We start from the raw sequence: 26,435 nt of genomic DNA on the forward strand, positions 1-26,435 counted from the left end.
ATGAGGATGAATTATTCACCTTTGATTGGGCTGCAGTGTGCACATGGTGATCAGAGCCTTGTTCATAAGACAGGGTTTTTTCACCATGTTCAGGGTTTAGTTTAATTATGGAGTTGCACAGCAGCTTTATCTATTTTTTTTTTTCCTTCTTTTTTTTTATTTCCCCCTCACTGTGTGGGCTAACACAGATTTCACCTGCATTTCCCAGCATATGTGGGAAATCAGAGACAATCCAAATGTGAGATATGCTGTGGCATCTTAACACCCTGCTCAGTCCTAAATATTTGCTTTTATTTCCTGTTTGGTTAGAATTTTCCAGGAGAAAATCAGCACAGTGCTTCTTGGGGGGGCAATTTCAAACTATGACATTGACTTAAAAAAACACTTTTGCCACACAAGTTCTTGCAAATCACACTGAAAGTTTTATTGTTCTGACTCATTTTCTGGTGAGAAGAAATGATGGCTGAAACCTGAGGGAACAGTCTCTTGGAAGAGCACATGGAGTGGTGAAAATAAAAGCCAAATTAGCTAAAGGAGAGTGATTTTAAAAACCTGAACTTGCCCAGTCCTGATTCCAAAATTAAAAAAAAAAGTTCTGAAGAAAGATCTCAGAGCCTTTTCCTTTTCCTAACAGGTGATCTGTCCTGTGGAGTGTCCTCAACACATCTCCTGGGAAAAAGCTGCCCTCCATTGGGAATCTCAGTCACTACTCTACAAGGAAAAGGCTCTGAGACCTTTCCTCATAGCTCTGTAAATGGAAAATATCAGATAAAGGTGTGACATGAGGTCCCTTCGCAGCTCCATCTCTGGATAGTTGAAGGCTTTCCAATAAAATGTGAATTTTCTTAGGGAAGAGAAGAACCTACTGAGCATTCTCCAACCTCAGCAATTTTATATTTTTTTTTTAATTTTGGAATCAGGACTGGGCAAGTTCAGGTTTTTAAAATCACTCTCCTTTTAGCTGATTTGGCTTTTATTTTCTGCACTTGCTTAGATTTTTGCTGTAGATGATGGTAAGAGTTAACAGTTAAATACTCATTAGAAAATCTTCCTCATCAGTTGATAAGGGCTGGAAAACATGAGGGATGTGTGTTTTCCCCTGGAAGTTGGACTGACCTGAACATACATTTTGGGCTCATTCCTCCACAAGATCTCCTTTTATTTCAGGCCTTTTCTGTGTTCTTTCCACATTAAAATTCCTCTCTGTATTGCCTGGTCTTCATATTCCTTAAACACAGGACTCCAACTCCCTAAAGGTATTATGTTCCCTGTGTTCTTTAATTACTACATTTACAATTTACAGCAAAAATGTTGAATTATTTATTTTTTCTTCACTATTTTCTGTTTTACTCTTATGGAGCATTTCATTCCAGAGGCTCTGGGACACTTTGGGAAAGGAAATCAGGCAGAAATTCCCCCAGAGTTGGTGCTCTGGAAACCAGGCTGGGTCAGAACACTGATAATAAATAGTTGGGAAATGTGCAGTACAAAACAGGTGTAGCCTCCCCTTGATAAGAATAACATCTCTGTGTGGCCTTTTGCCATTAAAATGCTGCATTAAATCAGTTTACTTTTGGCACATAAAGAAAAGCTTACCTGTGAGTGGGTATTTATATGGACACTTGATATTCCTCTCCAGTTTCCCATTAACAGTGGGAATTTAATGCTTTATTTTGAAAGTTAATTTGGCTTCAAAAATGAACTGTTTTGGAACAGATATTTTCATGTTCTCTTTCGATGGAATGTGTTCGAATTAGAAATGGAATTTAAAACTTAAAATACTCCTTTTTTTGCTGAACAGATACACGAGTATTTTGCATCAGCTTAGTCATTCAAATGAGTGAATTTTAAATACCTCCTTTTCTTGTGTTGGATCCCTCCCACAAACATGAGGAGGGGCTGTGAATCAGTCCATTGCTTAACCTTTCATGAAAATCTAATTGAGTGAGAACAAGGGCTTAAATAATTCAAGGGCCTCAGTTATTCTTGGCTGGGTAGTCCCAGCCCAGAGCAGTGCAAATGTCTGGGTGTCAAGCAAAATTCAGGCTTTTTTCTATTTTTTTTTTTTTTTTTTGGTGAGGAATATGATTAAAATGACCTTTAGAAATAAAGTGTAAGGGTTGATTAAAAAGGAAAAAAAAAAGGGGGAAATGTAAATTATTTCTGCCAATTTGGGAAATGACTCATGGCCCAGAGGTGCTGGTTCTGTCAGTGCTTCTGAAAGGGTGGAATGTTTTTGGTGATGTTGATAAATGTGATTGGGTTTTGTTCCTTGCTTTTCATCCCTGTGACCTTTTACTCTTGTTAAGGGACATTGTGCTTTTTACAGTGTGATTTTTAATAGTTCTAGAGTGCTGTTCCAAATTTATTTGAAACATTTGGCTAATGGACATTAGATTTTATTGCTTAGTTAGCCCAAATATTTTCCCTCCTATTTTTGGAAGGAAACTCAACTTTTTCCTTTCATAGCAATCCTTCCAGGCAGTTTTTCCTTGTCCCTTCATTCTTTTATTCCCATTTTTTTCCTCTGTTTACTTTCTTCCTTCTGTTGTTTCCTTTCTGTTCACTTTAAACCTCAAAAGACTTTTTTTTTTGTCATTTCTGTTGTTGGTTTTTGGGTTTGGGTTTGTTTGATTGGGGTTTTTTTTAACTAAAGGTGGCAATGGAATAAATTAGTGCTAAATAAATAGGGTTAAATTAGTGCTAATAAATAAATATTGGCTTTGTAAAGTCCTGTTTTTCCCAAAGTGAGGAGTTCCAATGGTCCTGGAGTTCAGTTACCTGTAGGATTCCAGGTCACTTCATACCAAGGCTTGGCAAAGCTTTTAGTTCAGAGAACTGTCAAATAACTTCTAATTCTGTGCTTTTCCAAACCATCTTAGTCCTTGAAGAAGTTCACTTAATAAGAGCCTGTAATTCCAAAAAAATGGGTGAAGTCTGGCCAGATCAGCTCCCCAGGGTTCCTTTGAAATAACCTGAATTTAAGGCCACTGTGTTTAATCAACATACCAAGTGCATTTGTTTAATGACTGAATATATTTTAGGATTATCACTAACGCAGAGACAGTTTCATCCTCTCCTAATAGAAGCAGAACATTCACCCAGGGAATTCTCCCTTATCCTGAGCAGGCTGGAGCTTTGAGACCAAGGGGAGAGGGGCTTGCAACAAAAAGTTCCAGCTGGAACCTCCCAGCTGACTCAGCAAATCTCCTCCTGGAAGCTCATGAAAGGTAATGCAATACCTGTGGAATTGGAGCCATCAGAAAAACATCTGTGCCCTGAGCTCCTCGGGATTACTGGAGTGGAAAATGTGATGTCCTCTAGCACAGGAGGGCCTGGCAGAGTGTGCAGGGCTTTGGGATTGTAACTTGAATTTTCCTGAGAGAGGAGGCAGCTGATGCAGATGCAGGTCGAGCTGATAGAAAACAACCTGTCCTTGGTTTTTTGCAGACAGCCCAAACGGTGGGAAATACTTTGTAGTGAGACAAGAAAACTGCATTTCTTCTTGCCAGTGTCTCTGAGTTCCAGGGTTTTCAGAGAGGAAAAAAAAAAAAAAAGCCTCTTCTTTGTTTGGTTTTGACACCTGTTGTTTTTCTGTCGAGATAGGAGCCCTGCATGGAAGCAAAAACATTTGCTAAACTGTTTTGGTTTGCTAAAATGTTTGGTCCCTGCACTCCTCAACCTCCTCCTCTGCTCTGATAAGATAAAAGCTCTTGCTGAGGGCTGAGCTACTCTGTCCTGAAGCAAAACAGAGTTGAGGAGATCAGTGGAGGAGGAGAGCAAAGATACAGAAATTAATGTCTTGTGATACTGAAGGTGTAACTGTGCACTGTGAGTGCCTGGATACCTGTAAAACTATGGGTTGCCTTGTTAGCCACTCATTTATACAATAACTGAACAAAAGGCATTTCAAGGTGAACAAAGCTTCCACAAATATCTTGTAACCCTTTAAAAAATCTACCATTATGCACTAAAAATCTACCATTATACACTAAAAATCTACCATTATACACTGTTGGGTGCTAACCCTGTTTTGTGCCACTGCCTCCCTTTTAGTCCCACCTGGAGCAGATTCCTGAAGCAGGTTCTGCTGGAGGGACTCCAGTGCCCATCCTGTCCCTCAGCTGGCCCTGGATTCCTCTTTTCCACCCCTGAAGTTTTGTGCTGCCTGTGGAACTTCTGCCTGACCCTTCAGACACGTTTCCAGCCCGCTGGAGACACGCTTGGATTTGAAGCAGTGCTTATTCACAAAGACAATTCTGGGAGCAAACACAGCAAGAGCTGCTTGGGAAAAGGCTTTTAGATCAATGGTGCTCCCGGGGGGATCTCTGACTTTTTGCACTGACCGTGGTGCCAATACTCTGATTTTTATTAAGGAAAACCTAATGGCTGCTCCCTTGCTCTGCTCAGCTACCTGAATATTTGAATAACAGGGAGAAGTGCAACTTCATATCATCACAAGATGAAAAACCAAGTTTGGAGGAGTGGGTTTTTCAGTATATAATGGTAGATTTTTAAAGGGTTACAAGATACTTGTGGAAGTTTTGTTCACCTTAAAATCCCTTTTGTTCAGTTATTGTACAAATGAGTGAATAACAAGGCAACACATAGTGTTAAAGGTATCCAGGCACACACAGTGCAACTGTAACTGATAATTAGCATCAATACTTAATAGCTGTTAAACCAACCAATAAAGCCAGAGTTATTTCACTCTGCTGTCAGGCACTGCTTGGGTCATTATCTGTTGTATTCTGTATTTCTATGGAACATCTTTTCGTACTTTCAAGGTTTTTGTTGCCTCCCCAAGCACTTTAGATGGAGGGATTGTTTCTGTGATACCTTTTTCCTCTGCTGGCAAGGTGCAATCCATTCATTAAGTGACTCAGCCTGGGAATATTTAAGGAATATTTTGTGTGAGGAAATTCAGTGGCAGGTGCACAATGGCAAAAGATGGTGGGAAAACACCTTCCCCCCACTCCCAAACTTCAAGAATACTTCCAAAACTGCTTCCATGGGGGAATGCTGACATAGATGGATGGCAAATCTAAATCCTGAGCTCCTGGTTTTTCTGGATGGTGGCTCACAGGTGTCTTTAAGCTGCAGCAAGGAATTAAAGGGAAAAGCCATCCAAGTAAACATCCTTCAGTGCCTGGGAAGATGACAGATTCTTTCTAACAAGATTTTCTGCTCTCCTGGAGGAAGACCATTTGTTAATAAACCATTGGAGAATCCATTTTTAAGGGATTTAATAAAATATACACAGCCTGCCTTCCACTGCAGGAACTATTATTCCCTTGGGTAGAAGAAGTGACTGGCTGGGGGCATTAGTGGTTGCTTCCTGTGATTCCTGGCATTATATCTTGCTCCCATTTGCACTTTTTCAACCCAAAGTGAAATAATTTTTTATGAGAAACCCGCCCTTGATTCCTGGCTCGGCTGAGGCGTGTGTGTGTTCTATATTTTATTTATTTGTATTCAGTCAGGTCCATCATTCCTGTTGTTTTAGTGCCTGTCCATACCATGGGCACTGTGTGTTTGTGGATACTTCCCTGCCTCCAAGAAAGTTTCCATCCCCAGCAAACCCCATTAATGGAAGAGGTAATAGCTGGTGTGTGAATTAAATGAACTGCTCCGTCCTTGCCAAAGATTTCCATGAATAATTCACTTATTTCCATCAAAAAGGGGAGATTTTCTGTTGGGATGCTCGTGTCAATTAAACCAACCTGAACCTGCCATGGTCCAAGAGATCCTTGCCTGGAGGGGCTGGGTGACCCATGGAAGAGAAAAGATGTTTCCCTAAGAATTTGGAGGGAGGTTTTCTCCTGCCATCTTTGCAGCTATGAACAGAAGTTATAATTCTTTGAAATATGAGAGAAATGGAGGGGTTTTTGTGAGGAATCTTCCCCTTTCAGAGACTGTCAGTGGATTTTGGTTCCCTTAAATTAAGCAACAGTTTTTCTGCCAAGAACACAGGGGTGTGTTTGTGAGAAATACCTGCGGATTGCAGTGGGTGTGATGATTGGAGAGGAGAAAATCAGGGCTGAGGGACCCTTAGAAGTCAAAGCAGGGATAGTTTTGTGTCTGGAAATGTGGAATTCAGTTCCACCCAGACATCTCCTGTCTGCCTTCTCTTCCTGGGCTCCTTCTGCATCCATGGCAGGCAGTGCCAGGAGTGGGTTTAACATGGATTGCTGAGTGGGGGCACCAGTTTCACAGAGGGAAGAATGAAATCTGGGAAGCTGATAATGTCCCAAATGGATGTGCTTAGAGCCATAATACGTTTGATTTCTTTCTTTACCAGAATTCTCTCCGTGTCACATCCAAGAACTGAGGCCACAGTGGCAGCCTGGGCTGGAAGATGGACACTCATTGCTCTGTCATAGGATTACAAGCTGTTATATAAAAAGAGATTACAGGCAGGATCTGCCAGGAAATGACAGAGCTGGTGGAGAAGGGGACAAACAGGAGGAGAGACACGTTGAGCAGAGATGATTTATTCTGCAGTTCCATTGTGTGTGTAGGAAACTGTTCCTGCTGCTCAGCACTTACTCCTGCTGTGCTTGCTGGGGGTGTCACATCAGGAGTAAAGCAGGTGTAGTTCCCTGAGCAGAGGCTGGAACAAAGCCAGGGAAATGCAGCAATAACATAGTATTTGTCCCCTCGTGTTCCTCAAAAGGAACCAATCCAAATACTCAATGTCAGGGAGTGAGTTCAGGTCTTTAATGCTGAGGAGGTGAAATATGGGAAGGGTCTTGTCACCAGTGTCCTATAAATTTGCAAGTGTTTTCTCTTTAAACCCAAATATGACAACAATTAGTTGCAATTAATTCTGCTTTACTGTAGCACTTAAACTGTGTATTTGGTGATGGGACAGACTAATCTTGTAACAGTTTAACCATTCCAAATCCCAAGATCTTGGCTGGGGTGCACTGGAAAGGCAAGTGGGCTGGAGTTAAGGGATGCTGTGGCTTTTTGAGGAATGAACTGGGGCAAGTGCAGGTTTCAGATGGAGCAGTTCAGTTAAATGTAGAACAAGCTTACTTGCCTGCCAGATTTGAGTGTGTTCTGGTTTGGAGTGAAATGTGCACAGTTCAGAACTTCAAGAAGCAGAGGAGGCTGTTGGTAAATCCTACATCAATATTTCCTCACTGTGTAAATTTTAAAATGTTGAAGTGTTCTGGAAATTTAAGATATAAGGAGTTGTTTCAAAGTAATTTAGAATTTGTTCCCAGCTTTCCTTCTGGATCTCTCACTTGGTAATCAGAAAAACAGGTGATTTCCCTTCTTCTGTGGTTGACATTCCCCTGCTTTGAGGAATACCAGGAGATGCTCTTTAGTGTCCATTCTTACAGATTTAGGGAGTTTTGCTTTGATAACAAAAATCTGCATCATTTCTAATTAGCAAAATGAGTGGCCCCCATGTTTGCCAAGTGCTGCATGGCTGAGTTTGGTGCAGGGCAGGGCAACTTGCATTTACAAATACCAAAACTGAATAGTGTGGCTTCACTAAAATAAGGGGCTTTATTGGAACAGTTGAAGTGATTGATGTGGATTTTTGTGTTTGTTTTCAGATGCTGGACAAGCTGAAGGATCGCTGGATTCACACTGGCTTGTGGAAGAACCTGGAGCTGGTGAAGACAGTGATTGCAGAGCCTCAGGGAGGGGCAAAGAGTGACTTTGATGAGCTGCTGAACATCTACTATGATGCAATAAAGTGTAAAGGGGAAAAAGGTACATTCTTCAGACATACAAATAACTGATGGAGACTCTGCAAGTTTAAAGAATAAGGGGATTCTGTAAGTGCTTAACAATTAGAAGCAGCTAAGGATAAGTACTTATATGGACTTCAGTTTAGTAAGTTATTGTAAATAAGGAAAGTATTTATATTCACTGCTATTTTTATTGTGGCATGAGGATATTGGGGCTATAGGGAAGTACAGGCTGATGTGTAATCCCAGTGAGGTGTGTAAAGGTGTGCAGGTGTTGCCAGGGGGTACAGAGTGACTTCTCAAAGAATCACTTACAGTACATTGTATAGCTGGGATTTAAATCAATCAGTCTTATATTAATTAACCTTACATTCCAGCCACTGTAGGATTTTTTCTCAAAATACTTCAGTGTTACTATGGAGAATAAAGAATAACAGCGTGGAAAAAATGGAGTGCAAAATTCAAGGTTTAACATGTCAAATTTTTGTTGGAGATACATATTGTTCTTGCATAATGAATCACCACTCTATTATATAGTGTAAAAGCACTCTATTATACAGTGTAAAATTATTTTGCTAGTTGACAGTCAAAATTATTGATCAAGGGGGAGTTAATCCTGTCCCTCTAAGAAATATCTGCTTTAACATCCGCTCACCTTTCCCAGGCTGATACACACAGGGTGTTACACTATACTGGGTGTAGCTGTATGAAAGATTTTGGTGAAACCTCCTTCTGATAGTCCTTTTCTGCCTGGGAATGGTTGCAGATGGAGCTCTGCTCATTGCTGTGTGCAGGGGCAAGGTCAGTGAGGGGCTGGACTTCTGTGACGAGAACGCCCGGGCCGTGGTGACCATCGGGATCCCCTTCCCCAACGTGAGGGACCTGCAGGTGGGATAGCAATTCACACTTGTGCTCTCTTTCTATATCACATTTAAACCACCAAATACACATAAAATATTTTTACTCTTTGTTTACCCTTGACCTTCTCTCAGTGCCATTTGAATTCTTTGAGTTGCCTCAGTACAGGTAAGAGGTTGAACAGGTAAGAGGTTGAACAGCACTCGTTTCTGTCATCCCAAATAAACACCCATCATGGAGATGTCAGTCTTTGACATGGCCAGTGAAGGCTGTTGAATTGTTAAAATGCTCCTTAACTTCCTGCCCTGCCAAGCAGCTGAACATGTTTCCATCTGCACTTGCCTGTTTTCGAGCTCTGAAACGTGTGTTGTTTGTATAGAAATGAAGGTACTGCCTCACTTCCTGTGGTGGGGTGTTTGGTTGGGAAGGTCTGGGATAAATGCTGGGAAAATACTGCTTTAATTAAGGCAGATTAGTTCAGAAAAGAGGCTGAAAGATAAAAGTTATATTGTAAAATAATAACATAATGCAGCAGTGCATGTCACACCCTAGGTCATTATTAATTGTAACATGTCACCTCTCTAATCCCTGTTGCCTTTAGTGGAACTTTAGTTAACTTTAGTGTAACTATGTGTCCCACTTACACAGAGAGGGGAATTGCAAACCTTTTCCAAGCTTGTGCAGCTTTATTAGCTTGCAGTTTTGAGGCATGAATTTATGACAGGACATAAACTCTTCCTGGATGCCGAGGACGGTACGGTTTGGAAAATTCAAGCCTCGTGTAACTTTAGGCAAAAACTTGTAAGTGCCTTCTAAAAATAGTGTTTTGAAAGGCCTCCAGTGAAATAAATTTGTGACTGTTTGTATTTGTCAGTAGGTGGTGAAAGCAGCATCCTGTTGCACTGCTGTGTAATTGCCCAACATCAACACTTCCTTCCTTTGGGCTCCACAGGGTGATGGACAGATGATGTTCCATTAGAGTAGGCACTTCATGGGCAAAGCCAGGCATTCAGAAAGGGGAAGAAAGCCAAGGAATATGGAAAAGTGTTTTTCTAGGCTTTGTATTTACTGAAAAAGAACATTTATTACTGGCTAGTTTGCAACACCACTGCTTTTCAGTGGTCTGTGCAAGCCACATGTCACCCAGCTGCTGACGGGGTGGTCACAGCCACTGTCACTGCTCCAGCTCCTGTTCCTTCCAGAGCTTTTGGGGACTATTTTGTGAAGCCAAGAAACAAAGTGAAGTATCACAGAATAAATAAATACCAGGAGCAGCTGGATTCTGGTTATGAGTGGTGCCAAATCAAACAAGAAAATCATAGGTTTGCACTTGAAAGCCCAAACAGCCTCAGCTTTGGTTTGAGAGATGTGTTCTGAGCTTAAGGGAACAACCAAAGGGTTCTTTGTTGTCTGCAGTGGTGCCTAATTCCAGCCTTGCTGGGAAAAACCCACATCCTCTAAGGAGCAGTAGGGTTGTGTTAGTGGTGGCTGCCCAGTGCAACACCCTTCCAGTGTTTGCATAATTCCTTGGAGCACTTACTCAGCCACAACAGTTTTTGTCTTGCTAAAATATAATACACTGAACTGTGGTATAAAAACACTGACATTCAAAGAATACTCAGCACTCTTTCTAGAATTAGAAATTCCTGTGTTTTAGGAGCATATGCTGGCATATTTTAGAAATCCTTGGTCTGTAGCGTGGCTGAAACTTTACAATTAATTCCAAATGATTTCCTGAAAGTCAGTGGTTTTGGTTTCTAAATGATACAAAAGTAGTTTGAAAAGAATATGCCAAGGGTGAATTATCTTCACAGTGGATTATGTTCCTTAAGATCAAAATGCTGTATTTGATTTTACCTTGAGTTCAACCAAATATTTCATAGAACAGAATCACAGGCAGTACAGCCCATTTCTGGTAACTGCATTTTAAAAATCAGTGTTGTGTTGAATTGTTGGTTTTAATTAGACTGAAGAAAACCTCTGAATTTTTCAGTAGGGATAGAAAGAGTCACTGCCAAATTGCAAGCACTGAAGGTTTGAGTGTGTGCATTTAGAGCTGGGAGTGCACAAAGCCCTGCAGTGATCAATTCTGGATGAGAGAAGGGCAGGCACTGGGCTCTCAGCATCCCATTTGCTGCTCCTTTAGCAGAATGCTCAGGGAAATAGTTTTTATTGGAAATGTGTCTTTAAATTGAACAGTGTTTTGTTTTAGTTGAGGCTTTGGGTTTATCAGATACCCCCAAAATTCTGGATTAATGCACATTTCTTTTCCCAGCTGAGTTGCATGAAGGATGGAGTGAGGGAATGAGATTCACCTATCCACTGAATAAGATGAGTTAGTAGTTCTGTAGAAACAGGAGCATAGATACAAAAGGAATTTGGAAGATTAAACATCTTTTCAGCTCAGAAAGGAGTCAGATTTCCCAAATGAAACAGTGGAAGTTTATAGAATTGCTACAGCATTTGCTGTTATGAGGTAGTTGGTTGGTGTTTCTTTAGATTTTGTCTGCTCACCAGAAAACTGGCTGAGCTCTGGAATGGTTTGGGAGGGCCTTGGGTTTTCAACAGGCATCAGGTTGAAACCCCAGTGCCCCAGGCCAGGTTGGACTGTCCCAGCCCCAGAACTGGGAACACAGGTCCAGGTGTTGCTCCCCCACAGCAAGAGGTGCTCAGGAGAGGGACCAAAGAGGAACCTGCTAAGGTGATTTATAATGACATCCCTTTAAAAATAGGAAATGCAAGTGATTAACAATTCCTTTGGAATATGCAGGAATTAGATACTTCTGGGATTGGTTTAAATCACTAAAATTGCTCAGCTTCTACATGAAGAAACACTTGAATGTCTGCTTTTTGGGTTAGCAAAAGTCCTCTTAAGCCTCAATTCCATAACCCTTTACTCTGCCCAGAGCTCTGACTTGTGTGAGTAATCCCTTTAATACTTGTAGGACTGTGCACAACCAGAAGGGGTTGGAGAATGGGACCTTTGGAGACCAATATTTTATGTTGGCAGTTTGATATTGGCTCATCTCCACTAATGTGACTTGTCTGTGATCAACCTGCTTTCTAAATATGTTTTATGGTTTGTAACTTGACTGAATACCAGTGAACTGTAATATTAGAGACCATAAATAACGTGGCAGAAAGAGATGTGTAATCCCACAGACATGTTATCTGATGCTGACATACTGTTAATTAACTTGGGTTATGGATTTTAAAGTGTTGCAGTTTGGATCCAGACATCAGTCTTGGGCAAGAAACTCATTGTCAAGTGTGATGTATAATACCCAAATTTAGTTTCTTTCCATATGTTTGTGCTAAATATGTGCCACAAGCCCTGGGATTAAGTGGATTCTTTAAGGATCTATAGGCTTTTATAACTCACAGTATTTTCTGTAGAGGCTTTAAAGAGAATAATTTAATTTCACTTCAGCATTTCAGGCATTAGGTTTTCACAAAAAGAAGAGTCTAAAGCACTTTGTCAGTGTTGGGGAGAAAGAAATGATTAAGGCTCAGAACTGTACTTGACAATAAACAAAACTGATCTAAGAAAGAGGCCAAAAACCCTAATTCTGTGTTATTAAAACAGTTTCATATTGCTGGAGAATCAGGTTGCTAAACCAAAATAATATAAAAGAAATGTTCAAGTATTGCTTAAAGCTCTGGTGCTCTCAATGGTAGGGTTTGGCTCGAGGAAAGCAGGAAAATTTATTTCTGAGCCAAAAAAGACTTCTTTGGCTGTGACCAGGATTTCCTCTGCCCACCTCTGGGACCTGAAACTGGAGGTAGGAAAATCTGATTTTGGAGCCAAGTGTGACTTGTTTAGTTCAAGTCATAATTTACTGTTCTTACCTTGGGGAGCCGAAAGCGAAGAACTCGCTGGGAAATGTGGCTAATGGGCAGCTCTGAAGTGCAGGCTCTGAGCTCCCTTTCCCAGGGAGCTTTCCTGCACTTCCACCTCTCCAGATGCTTTTGATCCTGGTGCAGGAGAGTGTGTTAATCATGGAACAGCCAGGGCAACCTTCCCAAAATACAGAGGGAAGTGCAAAAGAGTCAAACTCTTTGACATCAGTCGATGTGCAAGGAAAAGAAACTTGCTGAGTGCAGTGACAGTGCTCAGTTTGCATCATGAGGAGGATTTCCCATGGCTGCTCCAGGGGGAATATTTGCTTTATTGTTTCCAGCAACAGGAGGGAACACATCACTTCAGTTACAGTTTCCAGGGTTAGATGTAACCTGATGATACAAACATTTTGCAGCTCTGGCTGAAATTTCCTCCTCCTTTCTCCAGGGCTCAACAAGTCGAGGTATTTCTATCATTTCAGAATAATGGCATTTTGCCAAATATTGAACTTAATTTCTAGCCCTTGTGGCAGATTTAAACCTATGTGCTTTTTTTTTTTTGCCATTGAAAGGAGAAAGAATCATGTGCTACATAAGTGGTTGCTGAAATGATTAATTTCTTGTTTACTATATTCTAGGAAAAAACAGATTTCTAAGAAAATTATTGTTTTCTGAGATGCTTAGCCAGAGTTGAGAAACAACCCTTGTACTGTATTAATTTCATCTTAGCTTTGCATCACTTAAAAACATATTTTCACTTCTTAATAAAAAAATATGGGCAAACAGGTAGAGAAAATGGCATTTAATAGGCAGGTCATTGTTGTATTTATCTTTAGTTCAGTTTGAAAATACCCTGTGAAGTTAAGAATATTTTTAGAGACAGAAGACTTCTACTTTCTTCTTCACTCCAGTCCTGTGTAAAAAAAATGATGAGTAAATATATTTCCCTCTTCTCCACAAATAAGAATGATTGTAAAAACTCAAAGCCATCCACACACTTCTTACATCCAACAGAAATTGTGTTAATTAAGGAAAAAATGGATTTGTGGGAGCAGCTGGAAAATCCTGTGGAATCCAGCGGGACCCTGTGAGCTCAGGTAACGTGGCAGAGCAGGGGATGGCATTTGGGGTGGCAGTGCCTTGGCACAGCTCACCCAGATCAGCCCTGAACACACCCAGCAGCGAAGCCTTTGGAGAACCAACCCAGCAGATCAGAACTTCCCCTGTCGAGGTTCCTAATTTCCCTTCCCGCTCCATCAGAACATTTCCAGGGGATTTCCCGTGTTTCTCTTGTCCTCAGCAAGCAGGGGGTGACCTTTCAGTCTCTCCCTTGCTGTCAGAGCCTGTGCAGAGCTGTCCAGGTGAAGCTCCAGCTTGGGGCTCCGCGGGCACGGCCGACACTCCCGCGGCCCCTCCGCAGCAGCAGGGCCTGGGTTGGACCTCGAGGGAACCTGCTGGGTATTTTTCACTTCTGCTCCACTGCAGATGGATGGAATTCTCCCTTTGGAGCAGAGTTTTGGTTGTGTTGGATTTGTTGGTGGTCCCTACAAGGCTGAGCAGAGTGTTGGGGCCCGGGCTGGATGTGCTGCGAGGGTTGTCATCCCACAGAACCTGTGCCTGGGAGGTGCCAGTGCTGGAGCTGACAATCCAGGGAGTGCTCACTGCTCCAGCATCCCATGAGCTTCCCAGCTCTCCAGCACTGGGATTGGGAGTGAGAATCCTGGGGCAGCACTTGGTCATCCAATCCCTCAGGGACAGAGCTCTGCACAGAGCAAAGGTGCTGCTCTGCTGCCCCAGGACGTGTCTGTTGGGTTGTTTGGCTTTGCTTTTTTGGGGTCACAGCTCATATTTAACCTTTTGGGTTATGGGCAAACAAGCCAGCAGCATTTTCCCATATATATAATTTCTGATTTGCCACTTTTGTGACTTTTTAAAATTTATTTCAGTGACTTTTTCTAGTTTGATTATATCTTCCTTCCCCTTGCACTGATGCCCAGTATCATTCCACAGCCCCTGTTTACATGCAACAGTCTGTAAGATAAAACAAGTCTGACATCCAGATCTGCAGAGGTGATGTTTCCTTATTTTATTCAGTGTTATCTGAGGAAGGCAAATTTTCTAAGTGCACATGGAAGTTTTCAGGCAGAAAGGGTCACCTGAACTATTTCTGTGTATCAGAACATCTTGGTGATAATTGAGCAGTACAAAGTATTGATCGTGTCTCATTCACAGTTTGGGGGTTTTGTTGTTGCTTTTTAAGGAAATGCTTCATTTATATGTGAAAATAAGTGTGTTATATTTGTCTAGTGACCATATTTAGGTATATGAGGTGATTAGAATGGCCTTAATAAATTATAGTAATATACAGAATCTAGTTTGGTAGAATATAGCTAGTAAACCTTTCTTATTTCATATTGTTTATGTATTAACAGTGCACTTGGAGCTTTTAAAGATAAAATCCTGCCATAATATCTTTCTCCTCTGGGCTGGTAAATTGAGACATTGTGTTCAGAGACAGCTTTGAGTGGCTCTGCTGAAGGGTGAGGATGTTTGAAGCCTGTTCTGGGACTCACCCAGGCCTTTACATTTGCATTATTTGCCTTAAATCTCCCAGTTGTTCCTGCTTTTGAAGTCAGCTGGGGAAAGTTAAATACTGCCCTGTTTAATGCTGCTTCTACTTGAGAATTTTCAGATGTGAAAGAAAAGAAGTGAGTTTTCATGTCTTTAACTTTCCTGCACTTACAGACTTTTATGGTTCCTTGGCACTGGTCAGGAGGAAAGTAGATGGCAAGTGTGTTCCTGGAGAATTCTAATTATTGCTGTTTCAGGTGGAAGGGAGACTCTAAGTGGACACATGAGATTTTTGGGACGGGAGATTTGCTTAAAAAACATTTTTATGTCTTTTTTTGGGGGGGTGGAAGTGGGGAGTGACCACCTGGTATTTTTTCTGCCTGCTTGTTTTTCAGTCATGGGGAATTAGTAGATGTTAAACACGAATGTGTCCTTTAAAAATTTTTTTGGATGATGTGAGCAGTGCTCTTTGTTTTCATTACTACTTTTCCTCCCATAAAACCAGAGAAACAAGTGAGTGGAATGCCAGGGAACACTTCTATCCCTTTGCTGAGTTTTCTTTCCGTGGAGGGGAGTGCTGGGGAGCAGGGCATGGTTTGTACACGTGTGTTCAGGTCCCACCTTTAGGTCCAGCTTTAGTTGCCTTTTCCAGGGCTTGTCTCCTCCTTTAAGCTGGGCTGGCACAACACTGCAAGTGCTGCTGGACAGAGAAGAGCAGGTTTGGCTGAGTCCAGTTTAACTCCTCCCATTAATGCCTTTATAGCCATGAATTTCTTTAGACTCCTGGCTGATCTGGTTTGTAATCCACAGGTTGCAAACTGCTCTTCATTTTTAATCTACCAGAGCAAACAGGAGGCAGTTGAAGATGTTTTTGAGGCAATCCCCTGTCAAAGAACAGACCTGACTGGTTAAACAAAAACATTCTGAACTGCTACTACTGTTTGTTTTTAAAAAGCAAAGTATGGCTGCGTTTGGTTAAGTAAAGTAATACATTGAAAAAAAATCTCAAAACATTGCCAGATGAAAGAAAACCAAGCAGAGTTTATTTTGCTGATTTAAACTGCACTAAATAAAAACCAAATTATCCTATGGCTTAGCCTGTTCAACCTTCATCCTGCGATCCTGGCACTGATAAATCAGTTTACAAGATTCTGATGATTTTTTTCTGTAGAAAGAATTAATCCATAATAGATTGATATTTGTAGACCTTGCTGTTAAATACAACCACGTGTTTGTTAATTCTGAATAAATCTGGGTCAGCCTGGTGTGTTGTGAAAAAGGCAACAGAGGCTGCAGGTTCTGTGTCTGAATTTGCAGGTATTTTGGGGCCCAAAGACAAGCTCTGGTTTTTGAGTTAGCCTGAGCTTTGTGCCGTGGTCAACACAGTATAAATCCATTTCTGTATTTATATATCACTTAAATCCATTTATGTATTTATATGTCACTTAAATCCTGAATAAATCTGAGTTTCTTCATGTGAAGGAATGTTACCATAGTCAACTTCTTTTGGTGGTTTTTCAACCACTTAAAACCTGATGTAACAAATGTTGTTTGATGTTGTCACTGGAGAAAAAATTATATTGCTAATTATGATTGAAAAGCACGCTTGAAAATTCTTTTGAATCATAACAGAAACTGCCTCAAAATACCTTTCCAAGCCTTAAAAAAAAAACCCCAACCCCTTAGTCTGTGGCATTTATGGTTGTGCTGCTGTTTCTCAGCTGATGCTCCCCGGTGGAAGATGCAGAGGTAATTAAGCATTAAGAGAAGGAGCAGTTAGCAGGTATAATGTTGGGAGACTCGAGTTAATGTGGATGTGCCCATGACCTCCCAGACAGATCAAAGCCTAATCTGGGTGACAGCTACAGGATGGCAGAGCTTGCCAGGGGCCTGGTGCTGCAGCTCTTTGTCTGCCAATCCTGCCCCTCAGCCGCCAGTGTGTTTTTAAGGATGAACAGGTAAAAGTGAAAGGCTGTCTTTTGACATTTTAACTAATCCCTTCTAGCCTGTGGTTTCCTGCACAGCCAGGCTATTTGCTGGCAGGAGAGCCTGGCTTTTTCCCATATGTCCCATGTCATGTTGGATCTGATGGCTGGGCAGGCAGCAGTTATACAACGCAGTGGGCTCCGATTGCATTAGGGTGACGTGCACTGGCCTTTTACCTTCTGCAGCCTCCCCATGCAAACCCAACTCCCAGCCATGGGACTTGGCATCTCCCCCTGGGCCAGGATCATGGCAGTGAGCAAACCCCTGGTTATTTGCTGTTAACCCTTCCTCCTGCAATTCAAACGGGGAGGAGGAGTTTCCCAGACACTCGTGTGGGGTTTTGTGCCACTTGAGAATGGTTGATGTGCAGAACAAGCAAGAAACACTTGCAGAATGCTGATGTGTATTAGAAGGATGGAAAAGTCATGTATTTTATTGAGATGACCTGACTGATGTGTATTAGAAGGATGGAAAAGTCCTATATTTTGTTGAGATGACCTGACTGCTTTGCATTCTCCTCTTCCTTCATGCACATAATTAAAAATACCATAATTTTTTCAGGTTAAGACGCAGGACTAAAAATTCTAACACTGTTTTGAACAGTCTTCTAGCAAAGTAAGAGACTGGTAAAGCTACATGTGTTCCATTTGTTCTTCCTGGTAACAGTTTCCTCTTCCGAAGAATTTCTGTTCTAAAACTTCCCAGGAGTAGAAGACAAAAAATTATATTGCTAATTATGATTGAAAAGCACACTTGAAAATTCTTTTGAATCATAACAGAAACTGCCTCAAAATACCTTTCCAGGCCTTAAAAAAAAAAACCCAAACAAACCCAACCCCTTAGTCTGTGGCATTTATGGTTTTGCTGCTGTTTCTCAGCTGATGCTCCCCGGTGGGAGTATATTGTCACTGCTTATGTTTTAAAGCCTTGAGTGAATTCTTCCAATGGTGGAAGGTTCCCTTTGATTTCTCTGTAGTATTTCCATTTGTAGAAGTGCACAGATAACCCCAAATTCCTTTTCAAGGACTGGTTTCAATGTTCACAAACCGTTCAGAAGAAATCGTCTCCTGTTTGGAAAATTCCAGCGGAAACCTCACATGCCAGTCAATAAATCCTGAGTGACTGGAACAAATATTCAATCTGTGAAATCAAACTGAATTTGCTTTCTGGCTGCAAAGATTGAATTTGTAAATTTGACAGGCAATTTAAAGGGCATAAGTACCTAAAATAAAATTTCTTATCCAAATGCAAGTTGAAAGTTACCTGTCAGAAGAGGTTAGAAGTCTGCTGGTTTCTCTCCTGAAGCGTGTCCTTTCACTTGTCAGTTTAGAAAGGTTAATACTGTACAAAAGAGCAACAGAAAGACCCTTTTTGGTGTAGTTTTATGGTTTTGTTTAAAAAAAAAAAAAATTCAGCCTCCCTCTCTGAATAATAATAAAATAATAATAATACTACATCCTTTTGGTATTTGTTGGAACAGTGTATAATGTTCAAATTGTTCAAATTCAGAGCAGGCATCATTTGTGTTGTTATCCATGGGATTGGCAGGGGGATTTCTTTTGCAGTTGATTCCAGATCTGCTTTTGAAGCAGGAGGAATAGAGTGTTTTTTTAAAAAGGGGAGCATGTTCTTCCCTCCTCACACTGCCCATGCCCTGCCAGCCTTGGGTCACCCTGGGCCAGGGAAAACTTCCCAAAGCCAGAGGGTGATGCCAAGCTGGGAATTAGGGGTGGTGTTGGTGACTTCTGGTACTTGGGAGAAACCACTCTGTCCCTAAAGCTCTTTCTTAGCTTCTCTGGGAGAAGAAAAGTTGTATTTGCTTCATCCTCACTTGGGAAAAGCGTGGCCTGGTGCCAGCAACAGCTCGGGATTTGGGATCAAGGGAAGGGTCGGGATCTCTGGGGGGTCATTTCCTCTCAGCTGAGCCCCTCAAACTGGGCTCTGGACTCCATCTCCCTGTACCTGGGGAGGGTTTGCCTGTAGGAACAGCTTATCCTTCTCCTGCTGGAGCAGGGATTTAGAGAAATGTGTGGTGCTTGTGTCATCAGATTGAAATTATTGTTACAGATCATTTAAGAATCATTTTAGAAGGGTACAAGCCATAATTGGTTAGGAGGCAAAAATATTGAGTTGAAATACTGAAACACACTTTATATATTCTCTTATTTAATCAATTTATTTAATTTGCTTGTTTGATCCTTTTGGAATATTTCATTTTCATCATGATTAATAAACTGAATATTTTACAACTTCTCTTTTAGGTTGAATTAAAGAGGAAGTACAATGACCAGCACAAAAGTACAAGAGGCCTTTTATCAGGGAGTCAGTGGTATGAAATTCAAGCTTATAGAGCTCTCAATCAAGCCCTGGGAAGGTGAGAGAAATGGAACATAATTAAAAATATGTGTTTGTAGAATTTTGTGAAATCTTTAAGGATTAATTCCTCCCTTTAATTAATTCCCTCATCTTGCAGAAATTCAGCCTCCATCAGCTCAGTGCTTGACAACTCTCTGGTTTTCAGCCTGTTGTGCATTTGAGTGTTGTTATAATTCAGATGTTTTGTTTTACACTGAACCCTCTTCAGTTTGGTTGCAGCTTTTATTGCTTGTAGTGCAGAGAGACAGAAGGGAAAGCCTTAACAGAGACAAATAGTTCTGAGCTTATAAACCAAATGAAAATTCTCAGGGCTTTTCCAAATGCACTAATTGTTCACACTCTCAGTGGGCTCAGAACAGTTGTTTGATATTCAGCCTACAAGTATTTTTGAAAGGGAGAAATAGCAGTGGGGATTTTCAGACCTTTGCAAAAGGTCAATTCAATTATTGTGCTCACTGATCTCTTTCCAGATTTAGAAGAAGTGGTACAGCTTCCATTCCTGATGCTGAAAAAAAATCCCCCAAATTTTATTAACAGGGGAGTATTAATTCATCCTTCTCCAACGAAATTTATCATATAAATAAAGATTATCACTGTCATCCCTGTCTGTCATAGATGCCATGCATCTGTCAGGGGTATATAGAGGTAGAAACACAGATTTATAGATGAGAAACATCAGCTGGAAGATTCTTCTCATTTGAATCAGACCTAATGCAAATGTGATGACATAAATGAAGGCTCAGGAAGAAAACTGAGAGAAATAGGAACATTAGTAAAATATTGTAGATTCTTGTTGTTACAGGTCTGATTTCTTAGATTCCTCTTTGGAATGTAAGAGCATTGGTTAAAATTTGCCCAGAAAAATCTAAGGAGAAATTAAGCTGAATTTGTGTCACTGTGAAATGAACTTTAACTATAATCTAGATTTAGTGAAAATTGCTTATTGTATAATTTTGCATTTGAATGAAATTCTGCTGGTTTAAACTTAAGTGGAGAAAATAGACTTCCATGCTGACATGAATGTCTAAATTGTGTATAAAACCCTCAGCCTGAGCTCTTGTAACCTGAGCTCTGGTGAAGGATGACAGTGTGTGAGGAGTACTTTGATAAAAGCAGAAAATCACACAAAGTTAAGATTAAGTTCTCCAGTAGACAGGAAAGCTTCTTCCTGCAGAGATGCCACCGGGATGGAAGTGAGCAGAACCAGGGGAAGAAATCTGTTTCTTAAAGATTTTTTTTTTTATAGCTTTTCCTGTCCCTGAGAGATTCCAGGATAAATAATTCTTTCTTGGAGAGCCACCCTGTCACTCCAGTTTGAAGCCCTGATTCTGAGACTCTTGTGCTTTTATGTACATTTGTAAACATCATCCTCAAAAAAACGTACATGAACCTTCTTATACCCTGGGGACAATAACCCTGAACTGTTCCTGGCAGATTCCTTGCCATATTTCATTTATGTTACTGCTGTTCTTTAATCCTTTTTTATTGGCAGACAGCACAGAAATCCAAATAACGTTAAAAATGATATCAACACATGAGAAGTGACTGTTTCTATTTCTGTAAGTCTCTGACAACTGAATTAGGAACTCAACAGTGTTTGATCTGTAGCATAATTCATTTCCTTACTAAAGAGTTAAGAACAACCTGTGGTTTAGAGACCAAAAGTACAGAGTTATTTAAAAAACTACTTGCAGTTTTATCAGTCTGGTTTTTTTTTCTTTTACAGTTTTACATTTATTTTTTTTTCAGTATTTACACTGCCCAGTTAAGAATGCATGTGATTTTAATTCCATCTATCCCCTTCTTGTTGCCCCCTCTCAGGTGTATAAGGCACAGGAACGACTGGGGGGCTCTGATTTTGGTTGACGACCGGTTCAGGAATAACCCCAATAAATACATCACTGGTAAGCTGCAAAAATCCTCCTGGGAAGGTTCCCAGGGTTATCAGAGATAGTGAAAACTCAGAATGACAGAGATATGTCATACAAATACAGGTGAGGAGGAGAAGTCATAACAAAATATATCCACTGACCACAAACTGAACCACCAAACGCTCGATATTCAGGTCTCTTCTGTTTGTACTTTTATCCTGGGTAGAAACGAAGGCAGATGAAATAAAACAGGTCATGAACACTCCCTCAACAAAGACATAAAAATTAGAGAAGAATCTGCTCAGGACTGTGGTTTTTCTCTCTGTTCCTGCCCGTTTGGCTGAGGTGGGCAGTGAGGTGTCCAGCCCGTGCTGGGTGTTGTCAGCAGGTGGAGCTCAGCTGCTGCAGTTGAGTCCAACTGCTCTGAAGGGTCTGTTTGTACTAAAAGGACGTTTAAATTATTTAAGTAAACGAAAGTAATTCATATAGTAACACAAATAATCAAAGCTTCATAAAATCCCTTTCTCTAAAATGTAAAGCTTCACATAGGAATTGAATTCTCTGTTGTTATTTTTCCTTTTTCAACTGATAATCAAAGAATATTTAAATGAGTTCAAAACCACTTTCTAAACTCAAGGAAGTCAGTTTTTGCTTCACCCTTGTGTGTTCCTACATAATCTAAACAGCTTTTATGCTCTGGACATCTGGTATTTGAGCATTTTAAATATTATTCTGATAGGAGCATGTATATTGTAGCTCTAGAAATGTGTTGTGTTCTATTGTAGCTGTTGGGCAGTGATTCTGAATATCTGAGTTACTGGTACTTAATCTGAGGCAAAGCTGTGAAAAGCTTCATTATATTCCAGTTTTTATCAGACCCTGTTAGTATGGTAATAAATACCTGTACTTCTGTGTAAGTTGCTTTTAAATATTTAAAATGAACACTGAGGCATAAAAGAAATGTAGTGATGTTTGTGCAATGCAGTTTGAACCTGAAAAAAGACTGGTGAAAAAGGTAAAGGAAAAGAAGGGTATTGTGAGTATTACTTATGAAAATAGTACCATGGATTAAATAAATTATTACGATTATTAAATGAATTGTTGTACTTTCATGAGCAGCTTCTTGGCATCTTTGTGAATCTGACTATACATAGAAATATTTGCAATATTAGGATGCTCTTTACTGATGGGAAATCCTGGGTGGAAATGATGTCATTTTGCAGTGACACCTCTTTTTCCCTTAGGATTGTCCAAGTGGATTCGGCAGCAGATCCAGCACCACGGCAGCTTCGGCAGCGCCCTGGAATCCCTGCAGGCCTTCGCTGCCAGGAACCAGAGTGGTGACTCTTCCTCCCAGAACAACAGGGACTTTCTCCACATCCCTCTGGATTCCAAGGACCTGGCACGAGGCTCTCAACCAGAGGCAGCTGCTCACCTGTCACCAGATGTTCCTGCCAAAAGCCAGGAGCAAGATTTGGGTTCCGAAGGGAATTTCTCCAATCGGCCAAGTAACGTCGTGGCAGCAGGGAAACAGAGTAGGAAAAACCTTCCTCAGCAATTCTGAGTGTGAAGTTGCATCTCTTTTGGAAGAAACAAATGGTTTTTAAAATTACAGAATGGTGGAAAAGGTTTTTTAAAATTACTATGGTGGAAAATGATAGTTATTCACAACTGTCTATGAGCTGTGCTCAAGACTAAAATTGTTATTCCATCATAAAACAACTGATGATGTTTGATAAGTTTATAGCACAATCAAAAATGTTTTCACTTGAATTTCTTTTTCCATTGAAAACGATGAAAATCATTTAGAATTTGAAAGGCCAAGATTAACATAATTGCAAGATGAGTGCCCTGATTCAACCTACATCTGTTGTTTAGACATTGCTGTGAGACACCTTTCATGGGATCTCCTTCAGTACCACCTTTACATCTAAATATTTATCCATTCCTAAATTTTAGGGAAGCTTATGACTTCATTTCAGGCAAGAAAGATGTGAGTAAGATAAGAGTACAATACTAAAAGTTACAAATTTCCAATCCAATCATGCTCTATCTTTAAATACACCAGTTAATCTGTTGATTTAATTCAGGCAATTCATGTGCAAAGAGAGTTGGAATATCTGGGCTTTTCTTTGTATTGTTCTTAATGAGTGCTGTAAAATGACTGCAAACCTGATAAAACGGTGGTAATGTGCTAAACATGCTGTAAATGAGGGGGGAAAACCAAATACAATGAATTTATGTTTTGTGATTTTTCACAGGTGGCCAGAAAGTTGGTGTAGAGAGTCATTCTCACCACGTGAAACAAAGAAGAAAACGTATGGACTCCACACCCAAAGTGCCAACAACTAAACCAGGGACATTAAACACGAATGGTTGGACTAATGGTGATATTGTGAAGGAGAATTGCTGCTTTAAACCGCTGACTTCAACACCTCTGCCTGTGGCCAAGAGCTGCAGGGCCCCAGCTAATGGCAGACAAGAGGGTGTGAATGGGCCCAGTGAACTTAGTGATAGTTTAAATCAATGCCAATCATCGTTAACTGCAGAACACAAACCAAGTGGACCAGAATCATGTTTGGAAACAACTCATTTTTCAGTTAAAAATACCGAGGCTCCAGTTGCTGAAGAGCTCCAGGTTCCAGCTGAGTCCTGCAGAGAGTGTCCCACAGCAGGAGGGAAGGCTGAGCTTTCCACCCCCAATGTGTGTGCAGAGGAGGAGGAGGAGGATGAGAGCATTTACTTCAGCCCAGAGCTCTATGATGATGATGCAGAACCAGAGGAACAGGAAATCCAAGCCCTGCTCCCAACCCCTGGGGCAGACAGGAATCAGGTGGAACGTGGAAACCCCCCAGTGGCTGAGGAACCTTTTGCCATGGACACCTCAGAAACACTGACTGAGAAAGGCCAGGCTGGTGGCAGGAGCCCGAGTTGCAGAGTGGTGCAGAGTGAGAGGAGTGAGGATAGTGCAGTTGAGGATGTGCAGGTGGCTGGGGCAGCAGGAGCAGAGCAGGGAGCAGCTCCAGGGATGGACAGCAGCAAACGGAGAGTGAGCCTGTCCAGAACACGAAATAAAGGTGTGTCCTCTTTTCCCTTGAGCAACAGCAGCCCCTGGGCACGGTGTCTGTGGCAGTCCCAGTGAGCAGCTGTTCAAATGTTGCCTCACCCCAGAGCAGTGATGGTTTTCTCCTGTTCATCTCACCTGAGCTGCTCCCAGACTTGGTTTCTTATTCCACTTTTTTTTGTTTGTCACTGTGAAACTTATGGGACGTGCAGTTTTCTAGAGATGCAATTAAGGTTCCTCATCCTGCCTGCGTGGGAAAGGACAACATGTCTGGAAATTCTAAATCCAAGCCCAGGTGGGATCTTACTTGTAATTATTGGCTGAGGAGGTTTGTCCACTACAGATTTAATTCACCATTAAATACCATAAAATAATAGTGTTTTTCCTCAGAAAGCAAACACCCATATCATCAAATTACAGTTTTCTACATTTGTTAGGGCTTTTTTTTTTTTTTTTTTTTAAATTAAATTTCTAGAACAGCATCTTTGCAGATCAGGTCATATGATAGATTGAGCCTGGACACCAAAATAGGTGTGTTCTTCAGTACTTTGTTTCCCTCAGATTCCTTATGTCAAAATGTCTGAACATTTTGATACTTGATGATGATGAGAGGCTTCTTCAGAGATCTGTATTTGTTTGATAGGAAAATTGCTGTTTGTTTAAATTTTTCTTCTGTGAGATCTCATTTCTTTTGATCAGGCTCTGGGTGTGCTCCCATGAAAACACGTTCTCATTTGTATGCCCTACAAACACATTTTATATGCAATATAGAACACTGTAAATTTGTACATAAAGGTCTTGAAGTCTCCCTCAGTCTGCTTTTTTGAAGTATTTTAAACTTTTCTTTCATTTATTGCAATCAAGGCAGCCAGGATTTTTCTGTAATAAAACATATCGTGCCTCACTTTTCAAGGAAAGATTGTTCATTTCCAGCACATATTAACATGAAGATGCAGGATTTTTGCAGTCTTAAGATTGGTTCATATTTTTTTTTTGTCTGAGAGCAGAAATTAAATTATTAACTGGTTGTTTTCCATAGAAGTTCATCTAAATAACATCCATCTCTCCAGAGCTATGAACTTCTCATATCAACAGGATTTAAATTGTATCCTTTGTTTACACAGTAAATGCATCTTTTTTAAATTAGATACTTGTTTGCAGGAATGGCAAGAGCCCCGTTGGATTTCTTTAACCACATGATCTTGCAGTATAAGGCCTCTGGTTACATTTTTGCTGTATTGATGCCTCCTAAGGATCATGTTTTCCTGGCTTAGCTTTCCTGGGTTTCACTGAATCCTTGGATGCTGATGGGTTCGAAGTATTGAGAGGTCAGGAGCTCCAGCATTGGCAGCAATTCAACCATCTGACACATCTCCAGATAAATACACTTAATTTGGAGTTCAGTGCTGATTAAGTGGCTGGGCTGGAACTGTCCCACATCCCCCACCAACTGCTGGGGCAGGTGGTTGCAGCCACACTCCAAGAGTTCATGGGTTTGATCCTCAGGAGTCTTTAAAGCTCAGTTTTCTTAAACCAAATCTTCTGTCCCAAAGCACTTTTCACATTCGTGTGTGTCTAACTAGAGAACAGAAATCACTTAAGCTCTGGGCCTGTCTGCTCAGCCCAGGGCCCTTTGCCTCTTCTTTGTCTTCCAGAAGATTTGTCTGTCTTTAAATCCTTAACATTAAAAAAGAAAATCCATCTCCCTTTCCTTATCTGGAGCAGATTGTTCCTTTCTTGATCTTGTGTTGCATCTTACTTTGATTAGAAATCCTTTTTAAGACAAGACCTGTTGTGTGTCAGATACTTCACAATAATTTATAAGTACATTTTATAGCAAATTTCTCCTTAACTGTTATTTTTTGAAATATGAAATATCAGCATTTGTCCTACTGGATACTAAATTTTCTTGACAAATTTCTGTCCACAAAAAACCTCAAATCCTGGGACAACTGATGGACAATAATCCATTATATTACTGCTGGGTTTGAGGGGTAATGGGGGGACTCCTTCTTTTGTCATAAAAACTGTAAATTCATTCCTAATTTGTCTTTAATAACTAATGTGTTAGTGGTAAGAATGTCCTTTATAGTTAATATATTTATGGTGATTCCCAGAATTAAAGGCTGCCCAGCCTGCAAAGAGAAGGGAAGTCAATGT

General features: G+C 40.7%; 1 protein-coding gene across 7 annotated transcripts in view; it reads left to right on the forward strand.

The window, feature by feature from the left end:
- The window catches only part of BRIP1 (BRCA1 interacting helicase 1), a 96,330-nt gene that overhangs the window by 25,554 nt on the left and 44,341 nt on the right, over positions 1 to 26,435 (forward strand). For 6 of the 7 annotated variants that reach the window (XM_064678021.1, XM_064678019.1, XM_064678023.1 and 3 more), the window contains exons 16-21: positions 7,572 to 7,731; positions 8,476 to 8,597; positions 19,226 to 19,338; positions 21,162 to 21,244; positions 22,456 to 22,746; positions 23,473 to 24,288. In XM_064678021.1, the coding sequence (XP_064534091.1) occupies positions 7,572 to 7,731; positions 8,476 to 8,597; positions 19,226 to 19,338; positions 21,162 to 21,244; positions 22,456 to 22,746; positions 23,473 to 24,288 (1,585 nt within the window). Of the gene's footprint in view, positions 1 to 7,571; positions 7,732 to 8,475; positions 8,598 to 19,225; positions 19,339 to 21,161; positions 21,245 to 22,455; positions 22,747 to 23,472; positions 25,070 to 26,435 lie in introns of those variants that run through there. The other variant, XM_064678025.1, reaches the window with a different exon arrangement.

This window comes from Pseudopipra pipra, chromosome 21, assembly GCF_036250125.1.
Source record: "Pseudopipra pipra isolate bDixPip1 chromosome 21, bDixPip1.hap1, whole genome shotgun sequence".
In the NCBI taxonomy this organism is placed as follows: domain Eukaryota; kingdom Metazoa; phylum Chordata; class Aves; order Passeriformes; family Pipridae; genus Pseudopipra; species Pseudopipra pipra.